The sequence below is a fragment of the Xenopus laevis genome, chromosome 3L (genome assembly GCF_017654675.1).
Source record: "Xenopus laevis strain J_2021 chromosome 3L, Xenopus_laevis_v10.1, whole genome shotgun sequence".
Taxonomy (NCBI): domain Eukaryota; kingdom Metazoa; phylum Chordata; class Amphibia; order Anura; family Pipidae; genus Xenopus; species Xenopus laevis.
The window spans coordinates 27825375-27852869 of record NC_054375.1 but is presented as its reverse complement, the minus strand read 5'-3'; the positions used below and the strand labels follow the sequence as shown (position 1 = coordinate 27852869).

Genomic DNA, 27495 nt, shown 5'->3' with positions numbered 1-27495 from the left:
ACATAGACGGCACTTCTGGACAGGATTTAATGTAGCAGGTTGCTGGGCAAAAAAGGCCACGTTTCGGGATGAGATCATAGGCCTATGCTTAAGGGATCTCATCCAGAAACGCATTAGGCCTTTTTTGCCCATCAACCTGCTACAATAAATCCTGTCCATAAGTGTCGTGTTTGTCGTGTGATACAGTGGGGACACTGAAGACTGAGCACCTGGCGGGGGGGCGGTGAGCTTGAGCAGTCTCTATTTTTGTTTTGATTTCTCCTTTAAACCTCCTTTCCCAGGGTGTGAGCATGCTCAGTTTGCTCCGCTAACCCCTCTCCTTCTCTGCTGCAATCTGAGCCCAGACCTATAGTGATGTCACACCAAGCTAATACTGCAGCTGCCATCCTAAACAAACAGCTTTTTACTCAGGCATGGTAAAACATTCTGCAGAATAAATATAGCATTCTAGCTTGCACTATTGCAGCTATACTATTGGCAATAAAATGGCACCTTAGTTTTCCTTTAAACAATAAAAATAAATGCACAAGACAAATCCCACAATTCTGTTGGTTATAGTTTCTATTTCATCTCGCTCCATAGCGCCATATTTCTTTCCACTGATTTCTCTTTCTGGTGGCAACACTGGGTATGTTCCAGGCCGGGACTGGCAATCTGTGGGTTGTGGCAAATGCCAGAGGGGCTGCTATAAGGTCCCATAGAAAGCCAGTATTTAGTGGGCTGGTGGGGACTATTTGGGCCTCTGTGTGAGCTGTTTGGGCTTCTGTTTACACAAAATGCCAGGGCCTATTTTAATTCTCAGTTCGGACCTGGTAAATTCCATTATACATAAGTGAGCGGATAAAAATCCAGCAAATTCACGAGTGAGGATTAAATGATGTAACAGGGCTGTAACACATGCTGCACTTCCTATCCCCGCTGACCTTGAGAGGAAGGACCCCACGCCGCTGCAACTTAGCTGCCCTGAATAACGCCTGTAAGAAATCACTCAAGCTCCGTGACGTTTCTGCGGAACTTCCAAACATCAGCCCTTTCTATCCTAAGAGTAGTGCAAAACAGGTAAAATAACGTGGTATAGCCGTGCTCTTTAGCTGTTAGCCGTGAGGCTTTCCAAGCAGGCGTTTGTTTTATAGCACGGAGGAGGGGAAAATCTGTGAGGAAATCGGCCTTTTACCTTGCTTTTAACCTTTCTGTCACACCCACGTGGTTAAGAGGTTTCTAGAAGTGGTACGCTTTTTTTTTTTTTCTTTTCAGCTGGTAGTGACCCAGCGACGGTTCACAAGTTGTCATTGTGTGACTTGACTTTCAATCGCTCTCATCATGCTGTGTGCCGGCGGATCCCTAGCCTCTCCTCTCTCACATGTTTCACGGATACTTCGCAAGGTAATCCTTTATTCTATCTATCTATCTATCTATCTATCTATCTATCTATCTATCTATCTATCTATCTATCTATCATCTATCTATCATCTCCTCTCTGACGTATGAGCAGATGAAGGTATTTGTTTTATTCATTTTATAGCTTCACATTTAGAGAAATCTATTAAAACATCTAAATGGGGTCCCATAATTAGAAATAAACACAAGTGGGTACATTAACCTGCGTTCAGGCTGGAGGATAGATAACCTGAATTGCGGTAGACCATACAGGTATGGGATCTATTATCCAGAAACCTCTGAATAACGGAAAGGCCGTCTCCCATAGCAGTGTCGGACTGGCCCACCGGGATACCAGGAAAAGTCCCAGGTATAGGGATGCACCGAATCCACTATTTTGGATTCGGCCGAATCCCTGAATCCTTGGTGAAAGATTCGGGCAAATGCCGAAGCCGAATCCGAATTTGCATGTGCAAATTAGGGGCAGGAAAGGAAAAAGTGGGAAAAAAATCTTTCGTGACAGAAAGTCATGGGATTTCCCTAATTTACATATGCAAATTAGGATTCGGATTTCGTTCGGCCTGGCACAAGGATTTGGCCGAATCCGAATCCTGCTGAAAAAGGCCGAATCCCGAACCGAATCCTGGATTCATTGCATCCCTACCCAGTTGTCAGCGGGCCCTCATGCTGTTAAACATTTGGCTTATTTCATGGTCATTCCCTATTTTTATGAGAACAAAGAGGCAGTTGGAAAAATAGATCAGTGGGCCCCTGGTCAAAGGTTTTTGGGTGGGCCCCGGGTGTCCCAGTCCGACACTGTCCCATAGACTCCAGTTTATCCATATAATCCAAATTTGTAAAAATGATTTCCTTTTTCTCTGTAATAATAAAACAGTACCTTGTACTTGATCCCAACTAAAATATATTTAATCCTTTTTGGAAGCAAAACCAGCCTATTGGGTTTGTTCAATGTTTTCATGATTTTCTAGATCCAAATTACAAAAAGATATGTTATCGGGAACCTCAGGTCTCAAGCATTCTGGATAACCGGTCCCATACCTTTTTTTAATACAGCCAATCTTTGGTGGAATTCCTGGAATGTTCAGGGTCATTGTTGTATTGCAAGGTCGACTTAGAGTTGAGCTTTAATCTTTTGACAGTTTCAAATTATCCTCAGGTAGCCTTGAATTTTGTGTGGATTCTGTGATGGTGAGGTTCCTAATTCTGATGCAACAAAGCAGGCCATAACACTAACATTTCTTTCCCTATGCTTTACAGTTGCTATCCGGTTCTTCTTGTGAAATGTTGTCTTTGGTTTTTTCCAACAAGTCTGATAGTATGGGGGCCAAATAATTGTGCTTCCTCTGTCCAGAGCATATTGTTCCAGAAGTCCTGGCCTTTGCCTAGTTGTTCATGGGCAAACTTTAATATTTAACTTTAATATACTTTAATAGTGCCCCAATGTTTTTTTTGGCAATGAAGGTTTCTGTTTGGCACATTTCTCATTCAGCTCTAATTTGTGCAGCCTCTTTCTAATGAAAGACTTGTGCACTTTAGTAGTGGTGAGAGCTGTCTGTAGCTCCTATGATAAAATTCTGGAGTTCCTGCAGTCTCCTTTCTGTTATTGATGTGTAATATAGGGAGATATTTTGTTAGCTGTTTCATGTAACAATCAAAAGATTGTCACAAGGAACTTAAGGCACCAACTGGCTGTTTTTGTGCTTAAACATTTTGCACCTATAAACATTTTCAGCACCAAATGTGCCATACAGAGCTCTTCTTAAATAATGTATTGCTAAGTTGTCTCTTTATTGTCACATGGGAAATGCCTGTGGCATTTTGCAGCTGGTTAGGTGAGATGCAAATTGCTCCTCCATTCATTTGACCTGGATTGAACAGGAATGGCCACAAAGTGGCCATTGCACTTTCAGGACAGGCAACTGTTGCTCAACAATACTTGGGCCAATAACCAGCAGAACTGCTTTAATACGATTTTATGTTTTACAGTCTATTTAGTTGAAAAGAAAATTAAGGTATTCTAATTTTGTTCCTTTAAGACCTTTTATGTGTACAGTATCTTCAATTACACATTTCTGTTTGTACAGTATCTTTAATTCCACATTTCTGTTTATTGTAGGGTTGTTTTAATGGTCTAAGCCAAGATGTTCTACAATCAGTATTTAAGCGGGACTATGCGTAAGTATATTTAACATTTTGCGGTGTCTGGCTATGCAGGTTGGTTGATAATCTACAGCAGGGGTCCCCAACCTTTTTTACCCATGAGCCACATTTAAATGTAAAAAGAGTTTAGGAGCGACACAAGCATAAAAATGTTCATTGGTATGCCAAATAAGGGCTGTGATTGGCTATTTGGTAGCCCCTATGTGGATTGGCAGCCTATAAGAGGCTCTACTTGCACTATACTTAGTTTTTATGCAATTAAAACTTATTTCCAAGCCTGTAATTCAAAAATTAGCACCTGATTTGAGGACACTGAGAGCAACATCCAAGGGGTTGAAGAGCAACATGTTGCTCACGAGCTACTGGTTGGGGATCACTGCTCTACAGTATCTGGCCAGCAGGTCGAACAGATGGATACCATTTAACTGGCCAATCCATACATACAGACGACCATGTTTTTTATGGCCTAAATCATTAGAACAGCGAATAAGTTGTGGTTTTTCTTAGTGGGATAATATATACCTAAAACACCCTTGTTAAAAATGAGCACAATAGATAGAACTTGTGTTGAAGTTGTAATTTGGCTTTTCCTTTAATTTTAAACAAAAATACTTACATTCCTAAATTTGTTAAAGAACTGGTTTGGATTTATTTTCTGCCTTCTTTCCCTGTATATATGTCAATTTGTTTAGAGCTCCTTTTCTACCTTTGAACAAACAAATTCCTGCCTTCACTGAGCAACAGCCTTTGAGCAGCTCATTATCAGAGGGCTTCATAGTGGATAGGCAATTAGTTTTATCAGCACCTCATGTGCTCTGCAGGGCCAGAAAGTAACAGGAATTGCTAAAGTGACACTGGTTTTATTTTCTTGTTTAGTGCTAGAACTGACAAAAGCCATATATATGTCTTAATTAAAGAGGTTGTTCACCTTCAATCAACAAGTTGTTTTCCGATAGATCACCATAAATAACGACTTTTTCCAATTACTTTCTTTTTTCTATCTGTCACCGTTTTTAATATTGTCTTTTTTTTCACCTGCTAAAGCAGCTCTGGGAAGGGTGGTTCGTTGAACCTGTAAACTGTTCTAAATTGATACGTTTCTTATCTTTGCTGAGCAGAATCGATGGGTTTCATTAAAGGCAGCAATTAGAATTGATACAATAGTTGATCATATTCCACAGATACTGCTGAGAAATGTATCAACTAATTGTATCAACTAAATGGAGCAAATTGTAACAGTTTAGAGTCTGCACCTGAATTACTGAGCTGCCAGACTAAAACACCACAGACTAAAACACCACAGACAGGAACATTCAATTTTAAACTTAGAATTTGGAACAGTAAAAGAAATAATGGAAAGTTATTGAAAAAGGTTGTTTTTTTTTCTGGGGAAAAATCTGACAACCTTCCAAACACTTTTTTCAGTTCAGTAGTTAACAACCCCTTTATACAATATACAACAAATGTGTTCAAGCAAAGGCTTTCATTCTGCTCCTGTTGAAAAGGGATGTATACTGTCCCTATTACTTTCTCATTGTGTATTGTCGATTATTCTCAGAAATGTATCATCTAATGTATCAAATTAGAAGAGTTTAAAAAAAATATTTCTGGTGAACTATTTGAAAACTATGCCTGAAAGGTGAACTACCCCTTTAAAGGAGAACTAAACCCTAAAAATGAATATGGCTACAGAAATGCCTTATTTTACATATTGAACTTATTGCACCAGCCTAAAGTTTCAGCTTCTCAATAGCAGCAATGATCCAGGACTTTACACTAGTCACAGGGGGTCACCATCTTGGAAAGTGTCTGTGACACTCACATGCTCAGTGGGCTCTGAGCAGCTGTTGAGAAGCTAAGCTTAGTGGTCGTCACTAATTATCAACAGAAAATGAGGTTGGCCTGTAATATAAGCAGATGCTACAGGGCTGATTATTAAATTCTGATGCTAGTTGCACTGGTTTCTGTGCTGCCATGTAGTAATTATCTGTATTAATTACTAATCAGCCTTATATTGTGACATTTATATTGTGTACTGTATATTTTGAGTCAGTCCCTAAGCTCAGTAAGTGACAGCAGATCAAGGGCTATACCTTGGGCTGGTACAGAAGCCCAAAACATAATGTATAACATTTCTAGCTACTTCTTTAGTTAAGCTTTAGATAATGTATATGTGTTTTGCATCTTTTTAAACAGATGAGGGATGTTTAAATAACACACAGAAAAGTGTTTTACTGACTAATAAGACACAGTCACTGTTTGTCTTTTTGTATAAGTTTATTCTTTAATAACTAGTCATGCCTTATTTTATAAGAGAATTTCATTCCATATGCTTGTATTGCACCATAAATTGCATGTGACCCCAGTTTATCTTCCAGTTATCTATGTAAATGTCTAAATCATTTGGCCATCCTATGGGCCCATCCCAATGTGTACGGTGCTATTTAAAAACTTGCCCTGTAAGGCATAATTGATCTTTTTTTTTATTTATTGTTTAGGTCTGAATCTGTTAAAGGTGCTGTTATTGGAATTGATCTAGGAACAACAAATTCTTGTGTTGCTGTAATGGAGGGAAAACAAGCAAAGGTATCCTGTTTGTCTTTTTTTTATTTTTCAGCATAATATTCTATTTCAAAATTTATTTTTATTGTACATATTTTTTTTCAGCATAATATTCTATTTCAAAATTTATTTTTATTGTACATATTTTTTACCATAATATGAGTGTATTAATTATATACTTTTGTTTGAAATTTTTATTTTAATACATTTAGTAGCATTGTAACACCCAAAATATTACTGGACTAAAAATCTGTCATTAGGATGGATTCTTACACCAATACGGCGCAATAAAACCTTTTGCAAGGTTTTCACGAGTAGCAGCGGTATAGGCGCAAGAGGATCTTGCTGCTGTTGTTGGTTTCATACAGTCATTATTGAAGGCATTATATCATATTTTTTTTGCTAGCTCTGAACCCCCAAAAGCACTGTATCTTCCTGACCGTAAATCCTGCATGCCAGGTGGTGGCCCTTAAAAGTTAAAATTGACTTTTCTATTTGCCATTATCCAATAGCACATGCTACTCGAAAAACAAGTTTTTTTGAGAATGCTTTATTTAGATGAAGCAGTGTTGAGCTGTCTTGTATAATATGGGGATGGGATCCTTATCCGGAAACCTGTTAGCCAGAAAGCTCCAAAAAAAAAGCCTTTTCCCATAGACTCAATTTTATCCAAATAATTCAATATTTTAGAAAGGATTTAGTTTTTCTCTGTAATAATAAAATATTACCTTGTACTTGATCCCAACTAAGATATAAATAGACCTTAGTGGAAGCAAAACCAGCCTATTGGGTTTAAATGATTTTCTAGTAGACTTTAGGTATGAAGATTACAGAAAGATCCGTTACCTGGAAAAAATCAGGTCCCGAGCCTTCTGGATAACAGGTCCCTGCTATTCTAATTAAATTGAAACAATAGTGCCGCCTGCATTTTGCCACAGTGACAAAAAATATCTTTGCCATAGGAGATCCGGAGAATTGCTTTTGCTAAAAGACTCATTGCATAATTGAACTAAAATGCCTTCATACACATTTGTGATTGATTTCAGCAATTTTAATGTTTCAGCAGAGCCAATTTTTTTTTTTAGCCAAAACCCATATACACCCCCTTCAAGTCACTATTTAGTCGGTTCATCTTTGGCAGCAATTACAGTTGCATATGTGTAATCGCAACTTCATTTTTTTATTTTATTCTATTTTTTTTTAATATAATATTGCTTGATTTTTACATTATCTGTTCTTAAATTCTAGGTGCTTGAAAATTCAGAAGGGGCCAGAACAACACCTTCAGTAGTAGCCTTTTCATCAGAGGGTGAACGTTTAGTAGGGATGCCAGCTAAACGACAGGCGGTCACTAACCCTAACAACACATTCTATGCTACAAAGCGCCTTATTGGCCGGCGTTTTGATGATGCTGAAGTTCAGAAAGACACGTAAGTTTATTATCAATCATTGTATGTGTGACACGAGACATAAAAAATGCCTTTGACTGGATTCATCTAACAAGCTATTATCAAAAAAAATAAATATATATATGTATGTATGTATGTGTGTGTGTGTACACACACACACACACACACACACACACACACACACACACACATATCTATACTCTGTATATGACATTCAACGTTCCCGATTTAAAATCAAACCTTATCCTGTGATTTACTAGGTGCAGCAAATGGATCTGCTCTGCATACTTTGTCAATTTATTATTTTAAGGGAGCCTTACACCCTAAACAGACTAGGGATTCTCTGTTTTATATGCTGAACTTAATGTAGTAGCCTAGGGGTTCAACAGACCTACAATAGTAATAATACCTTCAAAGTGGTCTGCAGAAGTTCCCCCATTTTGGGATTCTGTTAGACCGCCTTTTGAACTCCGTGAAACTGCAGACACGTGTGTGCTCGGGGGCAGGGTCCCCATCAGTAGGGTACAGGTGGTACTACAGTCAAGTGCCCATGTAATGGAAAATGTCGTTCTCGGTTTACAAAGAAGCAGGGCTTGTGGGGGATTGGGTGGGGTTTTGGGTGGCTTGTGAACATTGAAGAGAGGTAGACTGAGTTTATAAAGATTGTTCCCACTTTGTCTATTCTCTCTGAAATTTGAGTTCAAGAAGTGCCTTCCTTGGTGTACTATTTTAGTGCAAGTATGGTACCTGTTATCCAGAATGCTTGGGACCTGGGGTTTTCCAGATAAGGGGTCTTTTAAAGAGTTTGTTGTTCACCTTCCAAACACTTTTTAGTTGTTTTTTTCAGATTGCTCCCCAAAAATAAAAACTTTTTTCAATTACTTTCCATTATTTATTTCTTACTGTTTTCCCAAAATCTAAGTTTAAAGTTGAATGTTCCCGTCTCTGGTGTTTGGTCTGGCAGCTCAGTAATTCAGGCGCAGACTCTAAAATGTTAAAATTTTGCAACATTTAGTTGATACATTTCTCAGCAATATCTTAGGAGTATTCGCAACTATTGTATCAATTCTAACAGCTGCCAGTAATGAGATTAAAAAAAAAATTAGAACAGTTTACAGGGTCGGCGACCTGTGGAGAACAAGGAAATAATTTTTCAAAATTAGAATTATTTGCTCATAATTGTGTCATAATGTGAAGCTTTCTGGATAACGGGTTTCCGGTTATGGATCCCATAGTCATGTTTGTATAGTTAGGCTTACTTATGAAATTCCTCCTCATGAAGTATTTGTATTGTAGAATGTTTTCCTGTCCATCTGAAATTCCTATTGAAGCAGAGAGGTATATATTTTGGACAATCCTCCTTGGTGTGGTTTGGTATAGCTAATGTAATCGCATCATGTCCATTTTCTAAAAGCCTTGCCCACCTGTCCACACACCATGTGGTTTTGAGGGAAGCATAGAAGCAGGAGCAACATTTAACCCTAAGATAAACAACCTTATATAACCGTAGACAGTTTGTTTTAGAGATAGGGGTAGAGTTTTATGATCTTTGACTTAGAGGGGTGATAATAATTTTGAGTGGTGCACGGTAGAGTACACTTATATGGAAAGCAAGAAGTGCTGCATTAGGCCACAACATATCTGAAACAAGGACATATTGGTGGATGTATGCTAGCAATATGTAGCCCCCTCTTTTGAGTGCAGTTCTAAAGTGACAAGATAATCCCATTAATTTAGAACAGAGGATCATGAATTTTAGGGCCATAGTGCAGCTCTTTTTTTAGGTTGGCAAAGTTAAATCATTAATAACCTAATCCTTTATCTGACTTTAATGTGTAACTCATTTTTTTTTCTTTCCTCATGTCCAGCCAGATATTCTTTCTTTCTCCTTCTATCTCACTTTCTCAGCACCCAAAAAACATAAAAAGTGTGTAGTGCATGTCTGTTATTTGTTTGTGTGTAAACTCTGTCTATTATACTGGTGTTCTCTCACTACTGCAATGTTTTTAACACTTTTCAATACTTTTTCATTGTAGTAAAAATGTTCCTTTCAAAATTGTGAAAGCCTCAAATGGTGATGCCTGGGTGGAATCCCATGGAAAACTCTATTCTCCGAGTCAGATTGGTGCATTTGTTTTAATAAAAATGAAAGAGACAGCGGGTAAGTAACATGCAAGAATAATTAGCTGTGGTTCTGATGTTTGCATAACCTGTGGACCTGAGATGTACTAAATAAAGCTTTACTGGTTTATTTAGCCATACACAATTGTCTAAAGCATAAGACATTATAAATGATTTCTTTCATTTTATGAGCATACCCTGGTCTTTTTATTAATGGTTTCATTCAGGTATTTTTTTTTTTTTTTTTGCATTCTTTATATTTTTTACTCTTTCAACCTCTCACATATGAAATTTCTTCATTCTCTTGCCAATGTAAAACAAACCGCAACAAAGGGCTGGCTCATAACACTTTCACTTTCAGCTGATTTGGTTGCTTCCTAAACCTTTTATTGTCAGGCAGCTTTTGAACAGTTTGTGCTTTTTCACTTTAGGGGCGTTACTTCAGGTGGGGATGAGGACACTTTTAGTTTCTCCAGGAAAACCTCCTACATCTCCTTAATTTGTCAATACCAATACTTGTATGTTTATGCAGAATTCTGACTTGTATAAGTCATAACTGCCAACAGTACATTACCAGATTTCTATATACTTTAGATTTATAGGCCATAAATTCCACTAATTTAAAGTGGGTAAATGTCTTTCTACTCTACAACTACCAGACTTCAAAACTTTCCTAAAGTTGAATTTTCAGTCAATGGTCCGATTTGCTCAGTGGATACACTTAATTATGGATGCAAGCAATCCAGGTGGAGAGCCCACAGTCAATGTCTAAATAGGAAAAAATTATAACATACTATCAGTTACCTATTGTCATGTTTATTTGTAAACAGCTTTAAAATCACACTTTAAGGGCCTACATATATATTTCTATTCAGTTCTTTCTCTTACAGTTTAGTTGCATGGTTCTGCTGTATAGTAAGGGGATCATGTCATAAACTTAAAAGATAATAGGGGCTATATATACCTTATGTGGTTGCTTCATCTAACTTTCTCTCCCCTAATCTTGGTAACATATATCACCGTTCTTGGCAGTGCAGTAAATGTATATATACACCTTTACTTTCTTATGTTGAGCGCTTTACGTTGTTCCATTTTTTCCAGAAAACTATTTGGGTCATTCTGCCAAAAATGCTGTTATCACTGTCCCTGCATACTTCAATGACTCACAGCGACAGGTCAGTAAACCACTTTACAATTCAAGCATTTAAACTGAAAGCTGTTTTAGTCAGAATGATTTATCAGGCATGTGTATATGGAATTATTTAATCCTTTAATTCTAAAGTATTGTTCTACTTTCATAAGAGGAAGTGTCTTGACATTATTGCCCCTCCAATACACCTAAACCTTCACCCAATCTTTTAGAGTTGGCCTTTTGTATCATAAGAGCCCCTAACAAAATGCTGACCACAGAAAAATCACAATTTTGGAAAATACACAATGATGAATATAGAATAGGTAATTTAAGGCTTTTTAGGTAATTAAAACTGCAAAGCCTTGCTAAAGTTAGCTGATTTAGTACATTTTCTGATAATCTCATAGTTTGCTCTTTGCAGCATCTTGTCCCTCTCATGTTCCTATTAGGGGTTGCTGGAAGTTGTAATTCACAGGAAATAAAATTCTGCATTTTAAATTCCAAATGTAGGTTTACACATAGACAAGTTTGCTTGCTAGAAATTCCCATCTCTGCCAAATAATAAGATATTCCATTATCCTCTTACTCTTTTTACTTTATTTAGAGGGTAATGACAAGAACACTAGGAATGGTGGTCTTGGCAACGTGTAGAGCCTTCTCTGCACTGTTCAACTATTTTAGAAAGAAGTTTTCTCTGCTTATATTTGTCTTCCTGCTCTAAGAAATGAGAATCTGTTTATAAACTGGGCTTTGTTGCATGAGTAAAACTAAAGTCAAAGTTATTGCATGAGTAAAGCTACATAGTCAAAGTCAAAATATGTAGATCCGGTATTGAAAAATTTTTTTCTCTTTGTTCACTGTATGCTTTTTTTTTTTTTTTCTTCTTCTTTGTAATTTTAGGCAACAAAGGATGCTGGGCAAATCTCTGGTCTTAATGTGTTGAGGGTTATTAATGAGCCTACTGCTGCTGCCCTTGCCTATGGACTAGATAAATCTGATGACAAAGTGTGAGTATTAATTACTGCCACTCACTTGCTTGGCGTTGACACAGAAACGTTTCTTTGTATATCCGTGCTGAAAGACTTGTAGTGATTTGCTGCATCTCTAAGTCTAGTTGGGCAGGGAAAGGGCAGTCATTGCTGTATAAAAGTGATGTCACCTGCAGTTGTAAGATCTATCTTGACATGTTGTAGGCTATATAAATTATAAAATAGGAATGTCTTAGGCATTCCGTTACTACTTCCTTCTGGATACAAATGGCTCTCTAACCTAATTATGTAACTATTTATGTAACTCTGGCTACTAGTACTTATTCTACCCTTGTGTAAACACTGGGTTAAAATAAAATAAGGTATGTAACTTGTATGTTGCTTTTGGACTTGTTCCATACTCCAGAATGGAGAGCGTATGATGAGCAAGTTGATGTATCAAAGCAGTCTATACAAGCCCACAATGTGCATTTTTTTCACATAGAGGGTGGTTAAATTGTTTTTTTCCCCTCAACCTTCACAATACGGATTTATATATTAAATTTTATCCCTTGGCAAGAACGATTACTAGAGATATATTGGTGAAATCTTAAGCAACATAGATATTTCAAATTACATTGATATTTTGGATGGGGGTGGGACAGACTTCTGCAAATTAATGAAATGGATTAACTATGAGGGACCTCAGTTTATGAAGCCTTTCATGACGGGGATGATTGGGGAACCACCGTTGTGTTATTGTTAAAGTGGTGAAACTGCAGTAAAATTTGGTTATGGTTTCAAAGAGCAGCTGAAACAAGGATGGAGGGGTTTGTGGTGGTTAGAAAGGCAAAATATTGCACTCTACAAGAGCAACTGGCAATGTGTGCCAGGTATCTTTTTGTGGGATATCATGCCTGGACATGAATATTTATGTAAAGGCATACTAACAAAATACTGCTCAGCATATAGATTTGTGTAGTGCACGGTTTCTAGTAAGATGGCCTCTGTAATATACCGATGTAACTGATGTAAAATATTATTGGTGTCCACTGTAAAGCCAGGGACTGTGGTAAATGGGAGAATTTCTGGAAAATAAGTTCAGGGAGGCCCCATTCAGTCACCCCTCCAACTGCTGCATCAGTGTTACCCTCACCCTCATCACTTTTTATAGGTACATTTGGTTCACTACCACCTGCCACTGACTCTTCATCACTAAGGGGCAGATTTATTTAGGTTTGAATTGTAAATTCGAATTTTTTTGTCGACTCACAAATTATAATTTAAAAGCACCAACTCGAATGTAAATTTGAATGTGAGATTTATCACATGACCATGGAATTTATGGTCCATGGACCCATTTGAAGATGTTAATAGCTTTCATGGCATTCAAGTATTTTTGGAGGATTCATTCTGAGTTTCGTTCGTATTCGAATACGACGCAAGTTTTCGGGTCGATCCCAACGATTGAATTTATTTGTAAACCATTTATTCATAAATATTTGATTTTTTTTCCATAAATTGCCTCCCTTTCAAGTTGTGAGTACATTCCAATTTATTAGAGTAAAAACAAATTCACATCAATTTGAAATTAGACCTTTGGTGTCTGTGCCAATAGTGTAGAAGACAGGTATGGATCGGTTATACAGAAACCTGTTTTCCAGAAAGCTCTTATTTACTTAGGCTATCTCATATAGACTCCATTTTATGTAAAAAATCCCTTTTTTTTAAAAAAAAAAATGTAATTTAAATTTTCTCTGTAATAATAAAACCCAATAGGCTAGCAAAAGCAGCCTATTGACTATTTAATGTTTCATGATTTTCTAGTAGACTTTAGGAAAATTATGGAAAGATCCATTATCTGGAAAACCCAAGGTCCCGAGCATTCTGGATAACAGGTCCCATACCTGTACTAATTTTCTCTTAGCTGGAGTCAGTGCAAAACCTAGCAGCCTCCTCTGCACCATAAAATTCTGAAAAAAGTTTAACGTGGCCTACCCCATTGAACTACATCACAAAATATATTAAATCACGCAAAGCAATAAGGAACTACTATTGTTTTCTGGCAATAACAAGCACTCAAGATCAATGCAATATAGCCAGTAAAATTCAGAAAAGACAAAAACAACAAAAATTAAAACTAATTACTTGTCCACTGTTGATGGTGCTTCTATTAAGGTTTAGGATCTGAGTTATGACTAGGGATGGCACCTGGCCGGGAAAAATGATCGCTGATCTCAATGTTATTAATAGGGAAAAAAGATAAATATGTAGGAAGGTCGGTATTGTTTTCCAGAAAAGTTGGCAACCCTAGGTATGACTGCTCTACTCATTGCCTAAAGGGTAGGCGGTTAATACAGACACTGTGCAGAATTTTAAGCCACCTCAGCTCCTGTGAACCAGTAGGTGCGGCAGAACATAGAATTACAATCTATGGAGAAATTTATTCACAGAATGTAGGTTTTACATTCTGAGGCGCTTAAGGGCAGAGACAGAAGAGAAGATTCATGGAGATTTGTCGCCTGGTGAAAACGAAGCACTCGAGTGCCATCCCACCAATGGTTTCGATTCTAGCTGGTGGGGAGGCAGTTCGCTAGATTAGTCGCCCGAAGAAGAGGCGAGTTGTTGCCAGGTGACCAAATCTCCCTGAATCTTCTCGTCTGTCTCTGTCCTAAAGGGGTAATCGGCCACCAGCTGACTAGAAGCAGATTCTGCAATCTTCCAAAATCTGGTGGAACACCTTCCCAAAAGAGTAGAAGCTATTATAAAAGTAGCTGGAGAACCAACTTCAAATGAATTTGTTCTCGTCTCGTCTGAAATGTTGGGACAGGCAGGTGTACAAAGTATCTTGACATGTGACTGGCACTGACATTTGTTTAATCAATCTCTTCCAAATGAACCTCTGCCTATGAAAAAATAAACCTAAATGACCTTTTTTCTTTTTGGTTTCTAGTATTGCGGTCTATGACCTTGGGGGAGGAACATTTGATATCTCCATTCTGGAAATTCAGAAGGGTGTTTTTGAAGTAAAATCCACAAATGGAGACACATTCCTTGGAGGTGAAGATTTTGATCAAGCATTGCTGCAGCATATTGTAAAGCAGTTCAAAAGAGAGGTTGGTGAACAAGTTTAAATACAAATAAAAACTTCTTAAGTCAGGTTAACACCCATAAATAATAAAAAGGCATCAACCCTTGACCCTCAAGATGTTGGCTGTTAAACAGGTTACCAGTAAATGCTACCTGCTGATTGGATGCACCTTAGCAGATATATATATACCAAAAATGCATACCAAAAACATACATATTGCCCCACAAAACAGCTTGCTTACAATTTGCCATAAAGCACAGAGAGAAGCCTCAAAACGTACAGGACAAAATTATTTACATTGATGAGTCCAAAGGGACACACACACAATTTCCCTGGTTAAAATGACAAAAACACCTGAACTAGGCACTCGTGTATTAAAATAAAAACAAAATAAAATCATAGCTAATGGAGGGAGTCTAATCTCCTAAAAATGCTTTCGCACCAGCAACAATGTAAATAACCAACAGGAAAACCTACACTTCGCTTTGTTTCTCATAAATAGCACAAATTTGCCTTGCAAGGAATTATAATACATAATTGCATTTAGGTAAAAAATAATGTTTCCCCCTCCTTCATTTATTTAATAGTCTGGTGTGGACCTCACCAAAGATAATATGGCACTTCAGAGAGTCCGAGAAGCTGCTGAAAAGGCAAAATGTGAATTGTCTTCCTCATTACAGGTGAGTTTTTTTTTTTTTTCCCACTACTACTTTATTAATATTTAGATAGCACTAATTGTATCATTTTGGAAAATGAAATAAACCACTTATTAAACTTTATGAAAGAGTGTGATAGCGTCAAGTAGAAGGGGATTTTCACCCAAATAATGGTAACAAAATTGTTTTGCATAATATAGAATTCAAAGCAACTTTCCAATATGCATGAATTAAAAATATCAATGATTTTACCACTGTATTTTTCTTTAAAAGGTAAGTTTTATTGTTTTAAAAGCCATTCATTGGGGTTAATTGGGCACACCTAGAAGTAATTTTTGTGTACTAAGCGTTAGGACACCATTTGCTCTAGGCTGGATTGGAAAGTAGCTTAATTGTCTTATGTAGGGGTAAACTTAGGCTACCCTTCTTCAGGAATTGGATCTGTACTTGTCAAATTTGGTGGATGAGCCTCTAATTTCATATGTGGGTTTAAAAGTGGGACAGCATTGTTAACCAACTGCTTCCATGCTCTGAGGGAGGGTGGAGAATTACCCCTCCAGTGCATTTCCACTGTTTTCTCTGGTGGTTGTACATAAAAAGACTGTCAAACTAAATATTTGCATGCATGGCCTCCATACTTCTGAACTGTTAGAATTTTGCAACATTTAGTTGATCCATTTCTCAGCAGCATCTCTGGTGTATTAGGAACTATTGTATCAATTTTAACAGCTGCCTTTAAAGGAGAAGGAAAGGTTAATAATCATGCTGGCTGAAAACAAAGACATTCTGTTTAAGCACCTACTGTGCAGAGCGAATCCCATCTCTCTCTCTTCAGTAAGACGTAAACGTGCTGCCTGCATGATCCAAGTAACAGAGTTGGGTGACTTGGTCAAAATCCTCTTCTGTTCCTCCCCCGCTGCCTCTGGCATTTTTTTGTAGTGCTGCGCATGCTTGTAATTCTACTCTCCCTTATCTTCTTGCATGAAGCGCTCCTGTCTTCATTTGCATGCACAGCATACTGGCACAGTGAGCCCGCCCCCCAGCCAACAGGAATGGATATTTCCCGTTGCCATGATGACATCTACTGTTTCGTGTCAGCGACCGGGATTCTAGTGAGCAGAATGCACGGAGGAGCTGCAGACAGGATCATACAGAGGAGAGGGGCTGCAGGCAGGCTTTTAATGATGAAATATGGGTGGTTTTGAGCCCGTGTATAATTCTTTGTAACTATGACACGTGACTGGGGTAGGGAATTTTCGGCACATGCGCATTACTGGCAGAAGGCAGCCGCACATCCATTAGCAAGATGGCGTCACTGTTCAAGTAATCGGCTTGTGAAATTGATGCACTGATATATTTTACTAAGATAACGTTTTTTAGGGAAAAAAACATAGCGATCTTGGTGTACAGTCTGAGGACTATTGAAGGGGACTGTTTGTAAGATTTGCCTTTCCTTTTCCTTTAATGAAAGTCGGATTCTGCTCAGCAGGGACAAAGATAAAAAATGTATCAACTAAATGTATCCATTTAAAACAGTCTACAAGGTTGGCGATCCCCCCCCCTCCCAGAGCTGCTTTAGAAGGTGGAAAAATACACTTTTTACACTTCAATATTAGAAAAATTGGTCACACATAGAAAACAGAAAGTTATTGGAAAACATTTTTATTTCTGATGAACTATGTAAAACCAACTAGGTGTTTGAAGGTGAACATCCCCTATAAAGATCAAAAGGACACTTATTCAGAGGATTTAATTAGGTGGGAAATTTGCTTAAATACCTTCTTCTGCTTTAAAGAACTATGGTTGCATAAATTCACTTATTTACATTTCCTTTCTTTTACTTTTTGAATGCAGATGTATGTATATTTTATGTATAAGATTCTTTGCGGTCTAAAGAGAGAAATGTTTGCATTTTAGACTGACATCAATCTGCCATACCTTACTATGGACGCTTCTGGACCAAAACACTTAAATATGAAATTGACGCGTTCTCAGTTTGAGGGCATTGTTGGTGATTTAATAAAGAGGACAGTTGCACCGAGCCAAAAAGCTATGCAAGATGCAGAAGTTGGCAAAAGTGACATCGGTGAAGTATTGCTAGTCGGTGGAATGACAAGAATGCCGAAGGTAAAATAATTGCCACCATTTACATTTTCAGATCCCAATTTAATAATTTTATTAATAAGAAATGTGTATTTTAGATTGCACGGCCCAAAAATCCACTACCATATTAAACTAATGCCCAAGAACATGACAGTTCACTGAGCAGGCACTATCAATAGCTCCTGTTGAGTGCAATGCTGTGTTCTTGTATATATGTGTACAACCCTGCTGGAACACTACAATGTAAATAAGTAGGGAATGGGATGATTTGCAAAACATTCAGGGTGCAACTTCGAAAAACGAAGTGCTCCGCCGGCGATTTCCATTCTAGCTGGAAGGAAGGCATTTCAGGGAGATTAGTCGCCCGAAGAAGAGGAGGTCTCCCTGGAATCTTTTTGTGTGTGTCACCACCCTTAAACCCTATATTTAATTACAAACACAACATGCCAAGTGTTGAAACTTGTTGAGAAATGTGTTTTCTGAAAAATATATGCTCATTTTGAATTTGATGCCACCAACATGTTTCAAAAAAAGTTAGGACAGGGGCAATAAAAGACTAGAAAGGTTGTGTATTACTAAAAAGAGCATTTCAGGGAGACTTTCTCTCTGAAATAGGTGCAGAGGGGTATATTACTTTATATAAAATTGCAAATAATTTAGGGATTTCTTAATCTACAGTACCTAATATTAGAAGATTCTAAGAATAGAATCTGGAGAAATCTCTGAACACAGGGGACAAGGCCAAAAGCCAGCATTGGATGTTCTATATATGGCCCCAAGCAGCACTGCAATAAAAACACACGATTCTGTGGGCTCAGTAATACATCCAGAAACCATTGTTGCTGCATCAACAAATACAAATATGCCCAATATGCAAAGCATTACCAATGTATGTAGCATGCAGTGAGTTCAAGCTGAAAATAGGTTATTTATATTTAAAAATATTCTTCATTCCATGAAATGAAACATATTACAATTTCTTTTTAAAGATGCAATTCACAACTAAAAGATAATATCCAATATCTGCCACTGCAGACTGGTACACCGGTTTTGCCTCCAATAAGGATTAATTATATTTTAGTTTGGATCAAGTATAAGGTACTGTTTTAATATCACAGAGGAAAAAAAAAAAGAAATTGGTTTCCAAAATATGGATTATTTGGATAAAATGGAGTCTGTGGGAGATGGCCTTTCTGTAATTCAGAGCTTTCTGGATAATTGGTTTCCAGATAATGGATCTCATACCTGTACTGAGATCAATGATGTTTGAGCTCTTTTACTTGTAATAGCAATTGTGTAATACATCATAGCAGAGTTTTACTGTGCACACCTGGCACCAGAGGTGTGGAAAAACCTAAAAACTGGAAGTGTAACTATATAAGTCTTTGTTTATTATAATTTTTGACAATGCTTTTTTTTAATTAATTAACTTTTTTTTTTTTTTTTTTTTGCAAAGGTTCAGCAAACTGTGCAAGATTTGTTTGGACGAGCACCAAGCAAAGCAGTAAATCCAGATGAAGCAGTTGCCATTGGAGCTGCAATTCAAGGCGGTGTGTTAGCAGGAGATGTTACAGATGTCTTGTTGTTAGATGTCACACCTTTGTCTCTTGGCATTGAAACCCTTGGAGGAGTCTTTACCAAATTGATTGGAAGAAACACAACTATACCAACAAAGAAAAGCCAGGTACAAAAAAAAGCCTATTCATACACATTGGACGATTATGTTTTAAATATGAGCACTAGAATATATATATTTTGAAATATCCACATTATGATCCCTTACCCTTTGTAAAATGTACAATAAGGGTAATGGCAGACTGAATACAAGATAAGGCAATTTCTGGTGATCCGTTTGTTTAACCAGAGGAGCTTCAAACTGACACCAGTGCAAAAATATTTTTAAATGTTTTGCTCTTACTTTGAGATATAGTTCTTTTTACCCAAGTGTTAAGGTGTAAAAGTATGCTGGTAACAAACATTGGAAAAGCCTGACATTACATTTTTTATTTCAAGGTCTTCTCTACTGCTGCTGATGGCCAAACACAGGTAGAAATTAAAGTTCATCAAGGAGAGAGAGAAATGGCAAGTGACAATAAACTTCTTGGCCAGTTTACATTGGTGAGTAGCAACATTTGATTAACTGCATTTTGCTTTTCTGTAATGTGAGATAAACATGCCACAAATTATTGGCACGGGGAAATTGAACACTAATTACTATTAAAAATTAAAGGGCACTAGCTTGCTTATCTAGTCCGAAGATGCCCAATGTCGATTTTCAAGATCTGAATAAAGCAACTGGATGAATCGTCCTCTTTGAAAGCTCCCATTAACCAGCAAATTGTGTCACGGCACATCTTATTGTGCATCAGGATTTGGTGGTGATATCACTGGTCACATGCCTCATGAATGATACAAGTGAAACACAGAAGCACTCACACTGGGTTGGAGGGGATACAGTGCATATAAATATGGATGGTGGATATGCCTCGTGGCCACATGCAAAAGTTCAGATTTATACCCATCCTTTCATTGTTGGAAATGAGCGTAAAATACAATATACAAAAGTCATTGGGCGTGGCTACATTATGGGAAGGGTGGGTTTGGAAAGGTATTACTGACCCTTTTAGTAAGTTGACTCCAGAAAACACACATATATTGGATAGACTGCTTTTTTTCTCAAATGCTGCAAATCCTTGCTAATATTTGCACCTTAGAGCATCATTTTGCATCTTATTTTAGTTGTTATGAAAGCCAAGATCAAGAGTAAGAAGATCAATAACATATTTTTTTATTTACCTTCTAATGAATATAAAATGGGTACAAGGCTATATTTCTTCGTATGCAAAAATTCCACAGGACAAACATCTGGTATAATATTTGTTCACAAAGTCTTCTCCAAAAATCTACCATTTTATTGCCAACATGTTATTGATAACAATAAAACTTATGAATGCCAGGGGTTTTCTAAGCCGTTTTGCATAGACCAGTGATCCCCAACCAGAGGCTAGTGAGCAACATGTGCTCCCCAACCCCTTGGATGTTGCTCCCAGTGGCCTCAAAGCGCGTGATTTTTTTTGAATTCCTGGTTTGAAGGAAAGCTTTAGCTGCATAAAAAAAACGTGTTCTGCCAAACAGAGCCCTCCTGTAGGGTGTAGCACTAGCCAATCACAGCCCATATTTAGCACCCCGGGAACTTTTTGCATGTTTATGTTGCTCTCCACATTTTTTTTCACATTTGGATGTGGCTCACGGGTAGACTATATAAAGTATTGTGGCCTGTACAGACCCAAAGTAGAGAATATTGCCTTTCTGATTTGAAGCCTGCATGGTATCTCCCCATGTTACAAGCACTATCATTATCACTAATTACAAATAGTTTATAGTATTTTGTTGGTACTGTTCTAACATAAAACCGTTTAGTGGTAAACGCCAAAAAAGCTATGTATTCTTTAACTGTGTAAAGGAAAAGCTTTTATTCAATACGTTTGTGTCACTGGTGAGGTACAGATTCAGCGGCATATTTACCATATAGGCACTTGAATGCCTGTGTCTAGGATGGGAGATTTAATAGGGCGGCCCTCTAGTGCCTATATGGTAAAAAAAAAAAAAAATGTCCATGTGCAGACGCCTATGGCAGCACTGTACCTAAAAACACTACTGTACAGATTATTCCAAATATTTATCATATTAATATTAGGTCTAAATTTTTTTTTCCCCTCATAGGTTGGAATGCCCCCTGCACCTCGTGGAGTGCCTCAGATTGAAGTCACTTTTGACATTGATGCAAATGGAATAGTTCATGTATCTGCAAAAGACAAAGGCACAGGCCGTGAACAACAAAGTAGGCATACACATTCATTTTACACTTGATTTGTTTCATTTTGTTGTTGCTCTGGAAGGTAACACCTTTAAATCTATTGGTTAATTTCTGAATGATGTTGAGATTTCCTATATGGTCAGTGGCAAGTGATCCGCAAAAATGTCTTGGGTTTTGAGCCAAACCATGTGAGATGTGGCATAAAAAGAAGTTCTCCCTCCTTTCCACACTGTCACAAAAAGCACATAGTGCCTAAACCTATGCCTACAAGTATAGCCAACATGAATCCCATCACATGAGCAGGGGAGGTAAGAAAGTCATAAGTGAGAAACCACTGATCATTTGCAGGAAGCCTCCTTCTGGAATATAAGTATCTTTTCCTGCTTTGTCCCTCTGAGTTTATTTGCTTTCCTGCCGATACTTTGTCATGATTTTTCTATGGTCTTCTTTCTGCCCGTGTATTTTTATCTGCTTCCACCTACTTACATCTCCCTTAGTTTCTCGTAGGCTTGAAACTATGGCAGATGGTTATTTTCAATTTGAAAATCAGTAGTGTTAATCCTATAACTCAGCCAAATAGTAAAAGTTATAAATTATATTCTTATACTATCCCTGAAAGTTGTGTGGCACACCAAGTGAATTAAAAGATACTGCCAGAAGATTCTTCAAACCAGTATCAGATGTATGCTGATTAGTTTGACCCCATTGTTAGCCTTCGTTCATAGATGCACACTCAGTCTCTTCGGTCAGCTGAATGATGATAAAATGGCCACCAATAGTGAAGTACCATAGCCCCACGTAATTAGTGTTAGCTAATTTTTGTCACTTTTGGTTTGTATTGCTGCTCAGCTTCTTCTATTGTGTTTTCCTCAGTGGCGTAACTATAGAGGAAGTAGACCACACAGTTGCAGGAGGTCTCAGACTGCTGGGTCTGCTTCCACTATACCTAACAAGGAACCCCCCTCCCCAGACGCTCTCTTACCTGTGGCAGGGAAGGGGGGGTGCAAGTCAACACAGGGTGGGAGGATGGAAATTGGAGCGCGTGGGGCACTCTAGTTACACCACTGGTTTTCCTTGCACAATGACTACAACCTGTGCTGACTTGATCTAATGAAGTGGGTTATATAATACAGGTATGGGACCTGTTATCCAGAATGCTCTGGGCCTGGATCTTTTCGTAATTCAAATCTTTATAACTTAAGTCTACTGGAAAATCATGAAGACATTAAATAAACCCAATAGGCTGGTTTTGCCTCCAATAAGGATTAATTGTATCTTAGTTTGGATCAAGTACAAGGTACTGTTTTATTATTGCAGAGAAAAAGGAAATCATTTTTAAAGATTTGGATAAAATGGAGTCTATGGGAGGAGGCCTTTCTGTAATTTGGAACTTTCTGGATAATGGGTTTCCGGTTAACGGATCCCATACCTGTACTATAATTTAAGTGCATCAACTACATGTCATTTTTGTTTAAATGCAAACAGCTTATAAGTTGCTATGGGTCACTGCACCTGGAATCTTAGTGCTTTTTATTAAGTATGGGGATACATTTTTCTGCAGTCAGCACTACTATTAAATAGTACTTTTTATTGTTGTCCCCCAGTAGATGAAAAACTGCAGAAAGCAGGTTGCTAAATGTTTAGTTGTTCAGTAACTTCCAATAACTATTTTTTTTTTTTTTTTTTTAATGTTACTCTGTTTATTTATGTATTTATTTATTTTAAAGTTGTTATTCAGTCTTCTGGTGGACTAAGCAAAGATGACATTGAGAATATGGTAAAGAATGCAGAAAAGTATGCAGAGGAAGATCGGAGAAGAAAGGTATGTTGGTTTGCAGATGTTGGGGGTGGGCCGTATGTTGGTTTGCAAATGTGAATTTCCAGGTAAAGGGTTGTTAGCAAGTGCTTTATCATTACTTAGCTACCTCTATTTCCATTGGTACCTTTGCTGCTGAACACCAAAGGTACAACATTTAACATGTCATCATAACATGCCAATGGCTATCATGGGCTCCACTGGACACTGATAGCCTTTACAAACCCATCTATATTCTTTGCCAAGTGGGATCAGTGCAAGTCCAAGCATTTAATTAGGATCTACAAACTTTTTTATGCGCAGAACATAGATTCTACATTTATCAATTCTGTTTACAGGAAAATGCGCTGCCTAGCAATGCAATAAAGTAACCTTAAACCCAAAACCATAAGTACTAAATCATTGACAATATGTCCCTTCCCCTGCTGATCACATAGTATCTACATTGGTTGAAAGGAAGATGGTTAAATTTAATTTCTACCCCAGTTGAAATAACGCTTGCCTCGTGATTTACAGTAGACTGGTGGCCCTGTGACAAAGCCAGTAAAACCTTGAGTACAGGTCCAGACTGAGAATCAAAATAGGCCCTGGCATTTCGGGTACACAGAGGCCCAAATAGCCCCCACCAGCCCACTAAATACTGACTTTCTATGGCATCTTATAGCAGCCCCTCTGGCATTTGCCAGAACCCACAGATTGCCAGTCCGGGCCTGCTTGAGTGTCTCATAAATAGCATTTTCTTTTAATAAGTTGAAAAGGCTTTACGACATCTATTAGTATATAAATGTCATATTGCTATACTTCTGAAAATTTGATATTGATACGGATTGCATACATTGTTTCATTGTTTTGTTTTTTTCAGGAACAAGTGGAAGCTGTAAACAATGCTGAAGGTATTATTCACGACACAGAGTCAAAAATGGAAGAATTTAAGGATCAGTTGCCAGCTGATGAGGTTAGCTATTCATTTTTGATATATTTTTATAATTGATTTTATAAAAAGATTAAATTACTTTAAAGCTGAATATTTTAACATATCTAAAAAGTATACCTTAATACAGGTATGGGAAAGCTCAGGACCTGGGTTTTCCCATAATTTGGATCTCCATACCTTGTTTACTAAAAATATTTTCAGCATTAATTAAACCAAATATGATTATTTGCCAACGAAATGGATTAATTATATCTTAGTTAGGATGAATTACAAGGTACTGCTTTATTATTAGAAGGTATTGTTTTATTATGTATTTACAATGGAATCTATGGTAGATGGAAAATTACGTGTGAACACATGAATCTCTGTCCCCTTTTTCCTTCCTTAGTTTGCTCTCTCTCCAACTATGAAGACCTCATTGGTGTCTACTGGGCAAGCTCACTGCCTCTGCTCCAATAGAAATTAATCAGGCATGCTCAGTAGGTGCCTCTTTGAGGTTGTCAGTCAGAGAGAGAAATAGAGCTCAGAAAGGTGAAGGGATGGCGCTTCATACTAGACAAGGAGGTAACTGAAAGCTGTAATAAAGAAACAAAATAAAATGAATGCAAGGAGAAATCAATAGCAACACAGCATTGAAAACATAAAACAACTGCCAAAAAAGAGTTACTAAAGACGAATACAATTCCAAATAATTGCACAGTGTGTAATTTGCATATGCAAATTAGGGGTGGGAAGGGGAAAACTTTCTTACTTTGTTGTTTTGTGACAAAAAGGCACGCAATTTTCCTCCCTGCCCCTAATTTGCATATGCAAATTAGTATTTGGTTCGGCTGGGCAGAAGCATTTGGCTGAATCTGAATCCTGCTGAAAAATGCAGAATCCTGAACCGAATCCTGTATTCGGTGATTCCCTAGTATAAGGTATATATGTGTCTGTGTGCACTCTGATACTGCTTATACCTCCCCAACTCCCCCCCCCACACAAAAAAACCCATCTGTGAACTTGTTTTAAAGGAAACCTCCTGTCACCAGTGTGTCTTGTAGACAAAAGGCAGCATGAGCTTTAGTAATGCCACCTTTTCATCTTTGCTATCAATTTAAAGGGTCTGTACACCTCTGAGTTAACTTCTAGTATGATGTAGAGAGTGATATTCTGAAACAATTTGCAATTGGTTTTCATTTTTTAATTATTTGTGGTTTATCTTTTTATTCAGCAGCTCTTCAGTATGCAGTTTTGGCCATCTGGTTGCTAGGGTCCATATTCTCCTAGCAACCATGCACTGACTTGAATAAGAAACTGGAATATGAATAGGAGAGGGCCTGAATAGAAAGACGAGTAATAAAAAGTTGCAATATAAATAACTTAGTAGCCTTACAGAGCATTTGTTTTTTAGATGGGGTCAGTGGCCCTAATTTGAAAGTTGGAAAGATTCAGAATAAAAAGATTCAATAACTATAAAAAATAAATAATGACCAATTTACTAAAAGTTATTGTGAAGGTGAACCACCCCTTTAATTCAACTCTCATGCTAGATTATGAGTGAACGAATTAAAATTATTTGCTAGGTATGGGATCCCTAATCCAGAAACCCCATAATCCAGCTAGTTCCGAATTACAAGAAGGCCATCTCCAGTAGACTCCATTATAAGGAAAGAATTCTAATTTTAAAACAATGATTTTTTTTTTTCTGTCTAATTATGACACAGAACCTTGTACTTCAGACAGATTAAACTGAATTCATCCGTAATCGTGGGAAAATCCATCCTATTGATTTTTTGGTAAACTTAAAATATTGTGATCCAAATTACAGATAGATCCCTTATTGGGAAACCCCAGGTATTTCAGGTACTAAATCATATACCTGTATTCTAATATGGTAGTGTGTCCTTAGTGATTGTGTTAATGGAACTTTTCCATTTGTTTGTAGTGTAACAAGCTTAAAGAAGAGATCAGCAAGGTAAAAGAACTCTTGGCGCGTAAAGACGAAGAAACTGGGGAGAGCATCAGAAATGCTTCATCAACTCTCCAACAGGCTTCACTTAAATTATTTGAAATGGCTTACAAAAAGGTAATTATCTGCTTATTTCCTAGTGTTACCAACCTTCACACTAGTTTGCTGATCGAAACTACTTTGATTTAAAAGTGACCACGTCCAATGAAAGGAAACAACTTATTTTTCCACCTCTGAGAGTGAAACAAGCTTAAAGGAGAACTAAACCCCCGTTAATCAAAAATCCCCATCCCCTTCCGTCCATTGGCCCCTCTCACTGCTTTCTCAACTGTAGTAGTGTAGTACTAGAATGGTCCCAACTGCGCATGTGCGAAAAAGCTCTGTGCCGGTGCTCACTTCCACAAAGACCCAGAAGATACAGAAGATGGCGGCGGAGAGCTCCACTGCGCTACTCTGCATGAATATGCCAAGCTACCTTACCAGGACACTTTATCCACTGAGTTACTAAGGAGGGAGAAAGCAAGACGGATAGTAAAATATAAAGGTTGATTCAACGCTGCACTACCGGGGTTTAAAATACCGTCTTTGGTTAGGCAAAAGTGAAAATGTTTCCACCGCTATTGTCTCTTGTTTTTTTTAGCGTGAGCAGAAACTGAGAGCTTTAGATATAATTTTGTATAAGCAATAACAACTAATTTGTTGCAACTTGCTGTTTGTTACTAGATGGCATCTGAAAGAAGCGGCTCTGAAAGTGGACCACAAAAAGACGATCAGAAGGAAGAAAAGCAATAAGTATTCTGGTGTAAAATGCGCTTGGGAATAACTCCTGATTTTTTTTCTTGAGAATTCATCATAGTCCTGAGCAAAAATAACCATAAATCTTTTACTGTATTTTTGCAGTACTCTTCATCTTTTGTTGCTGTTGTTTTAGTTGGATATTGAATTTTTTTTTCTACAAATAATTAAAAAATATACTGCCCATCCCTGTGATATTTGTTCTTTTTTCCCCTTGGATCTTAATATATGAGTAAATCAGAAGCATTGTTACTTGGACTTCATTTTTCAAACTGTTCATTTACTTCTTTAACCTTATAAAGTTCTGGTAATTCCCTCTAAGTATTTCTCACATTTATACAATAATATGGACAGCTCCCGAGTGATTCTGCCTTGCTGTGCTGGGGTTTTGAGTTCATTTCCAGCTTGGACATTAGTTGAAAAGGAGTTTGTATGTTCTCTCATCGTCTGCAAGGGTTTCCTCCGGGTACTCCAAAAACAGACTCCTGATAAAATTGACAATAGAATGTGTGTAAATATGATAGGGACCTTAGATTGTAAGCTCCACTGGGGCAGGGCTGTTATGAATGATGTATAATCTCT

The 27495-nt window shown here is 37.6% G+C and overlaps 1 protein-coding gene across 4 annotated transcripts; it reads left to right on the top strand.

Annotated features, from left to right (window-relative positions):
- Positions 1 to 900: 900 nt before the first annotated feature.
- hspa9.L (heat shock protein family A (Hsp70) member 9 L homeolog) lies at positions 901 to 27099 on the top strand. 4 transcript variants are annotated; one of them, XM_041584942.1, is made up of 18 exons: positions 902 to 1059; positions 1255 to 1383; positions 3515 to 3573; positions 6057 to 6144; positions 7369 to 7550; positions 9566 to 9690; positions 10752 to 10825; positions 11683 to 11789; positions 14704 to 14866; positions 15429 to 15521; positions 17415 to 17624; positions 19057 to 19284; positions 19614 to 19718; positions 21324 to 21441; positions 23145 to 23239; positions 24096 to 24188; positions 26095 to 26235; positions 26842 to 27099. In XM_041584942.1, exons 2-18 carry the CDS (start codon positions 1321 to 1323, stop codon positions 26908 to 26910), a joined length of 2013 nt encoding a protein of 670 aa, XP_041440876.1. In that variant the 5' UTR covers positions 902 to 1059; positions 1255 to 1320; the 3' UTR covers positions 26911 to 27099.
- Positions 27100 to 27495: the final 396 nt, after the last annotated feature.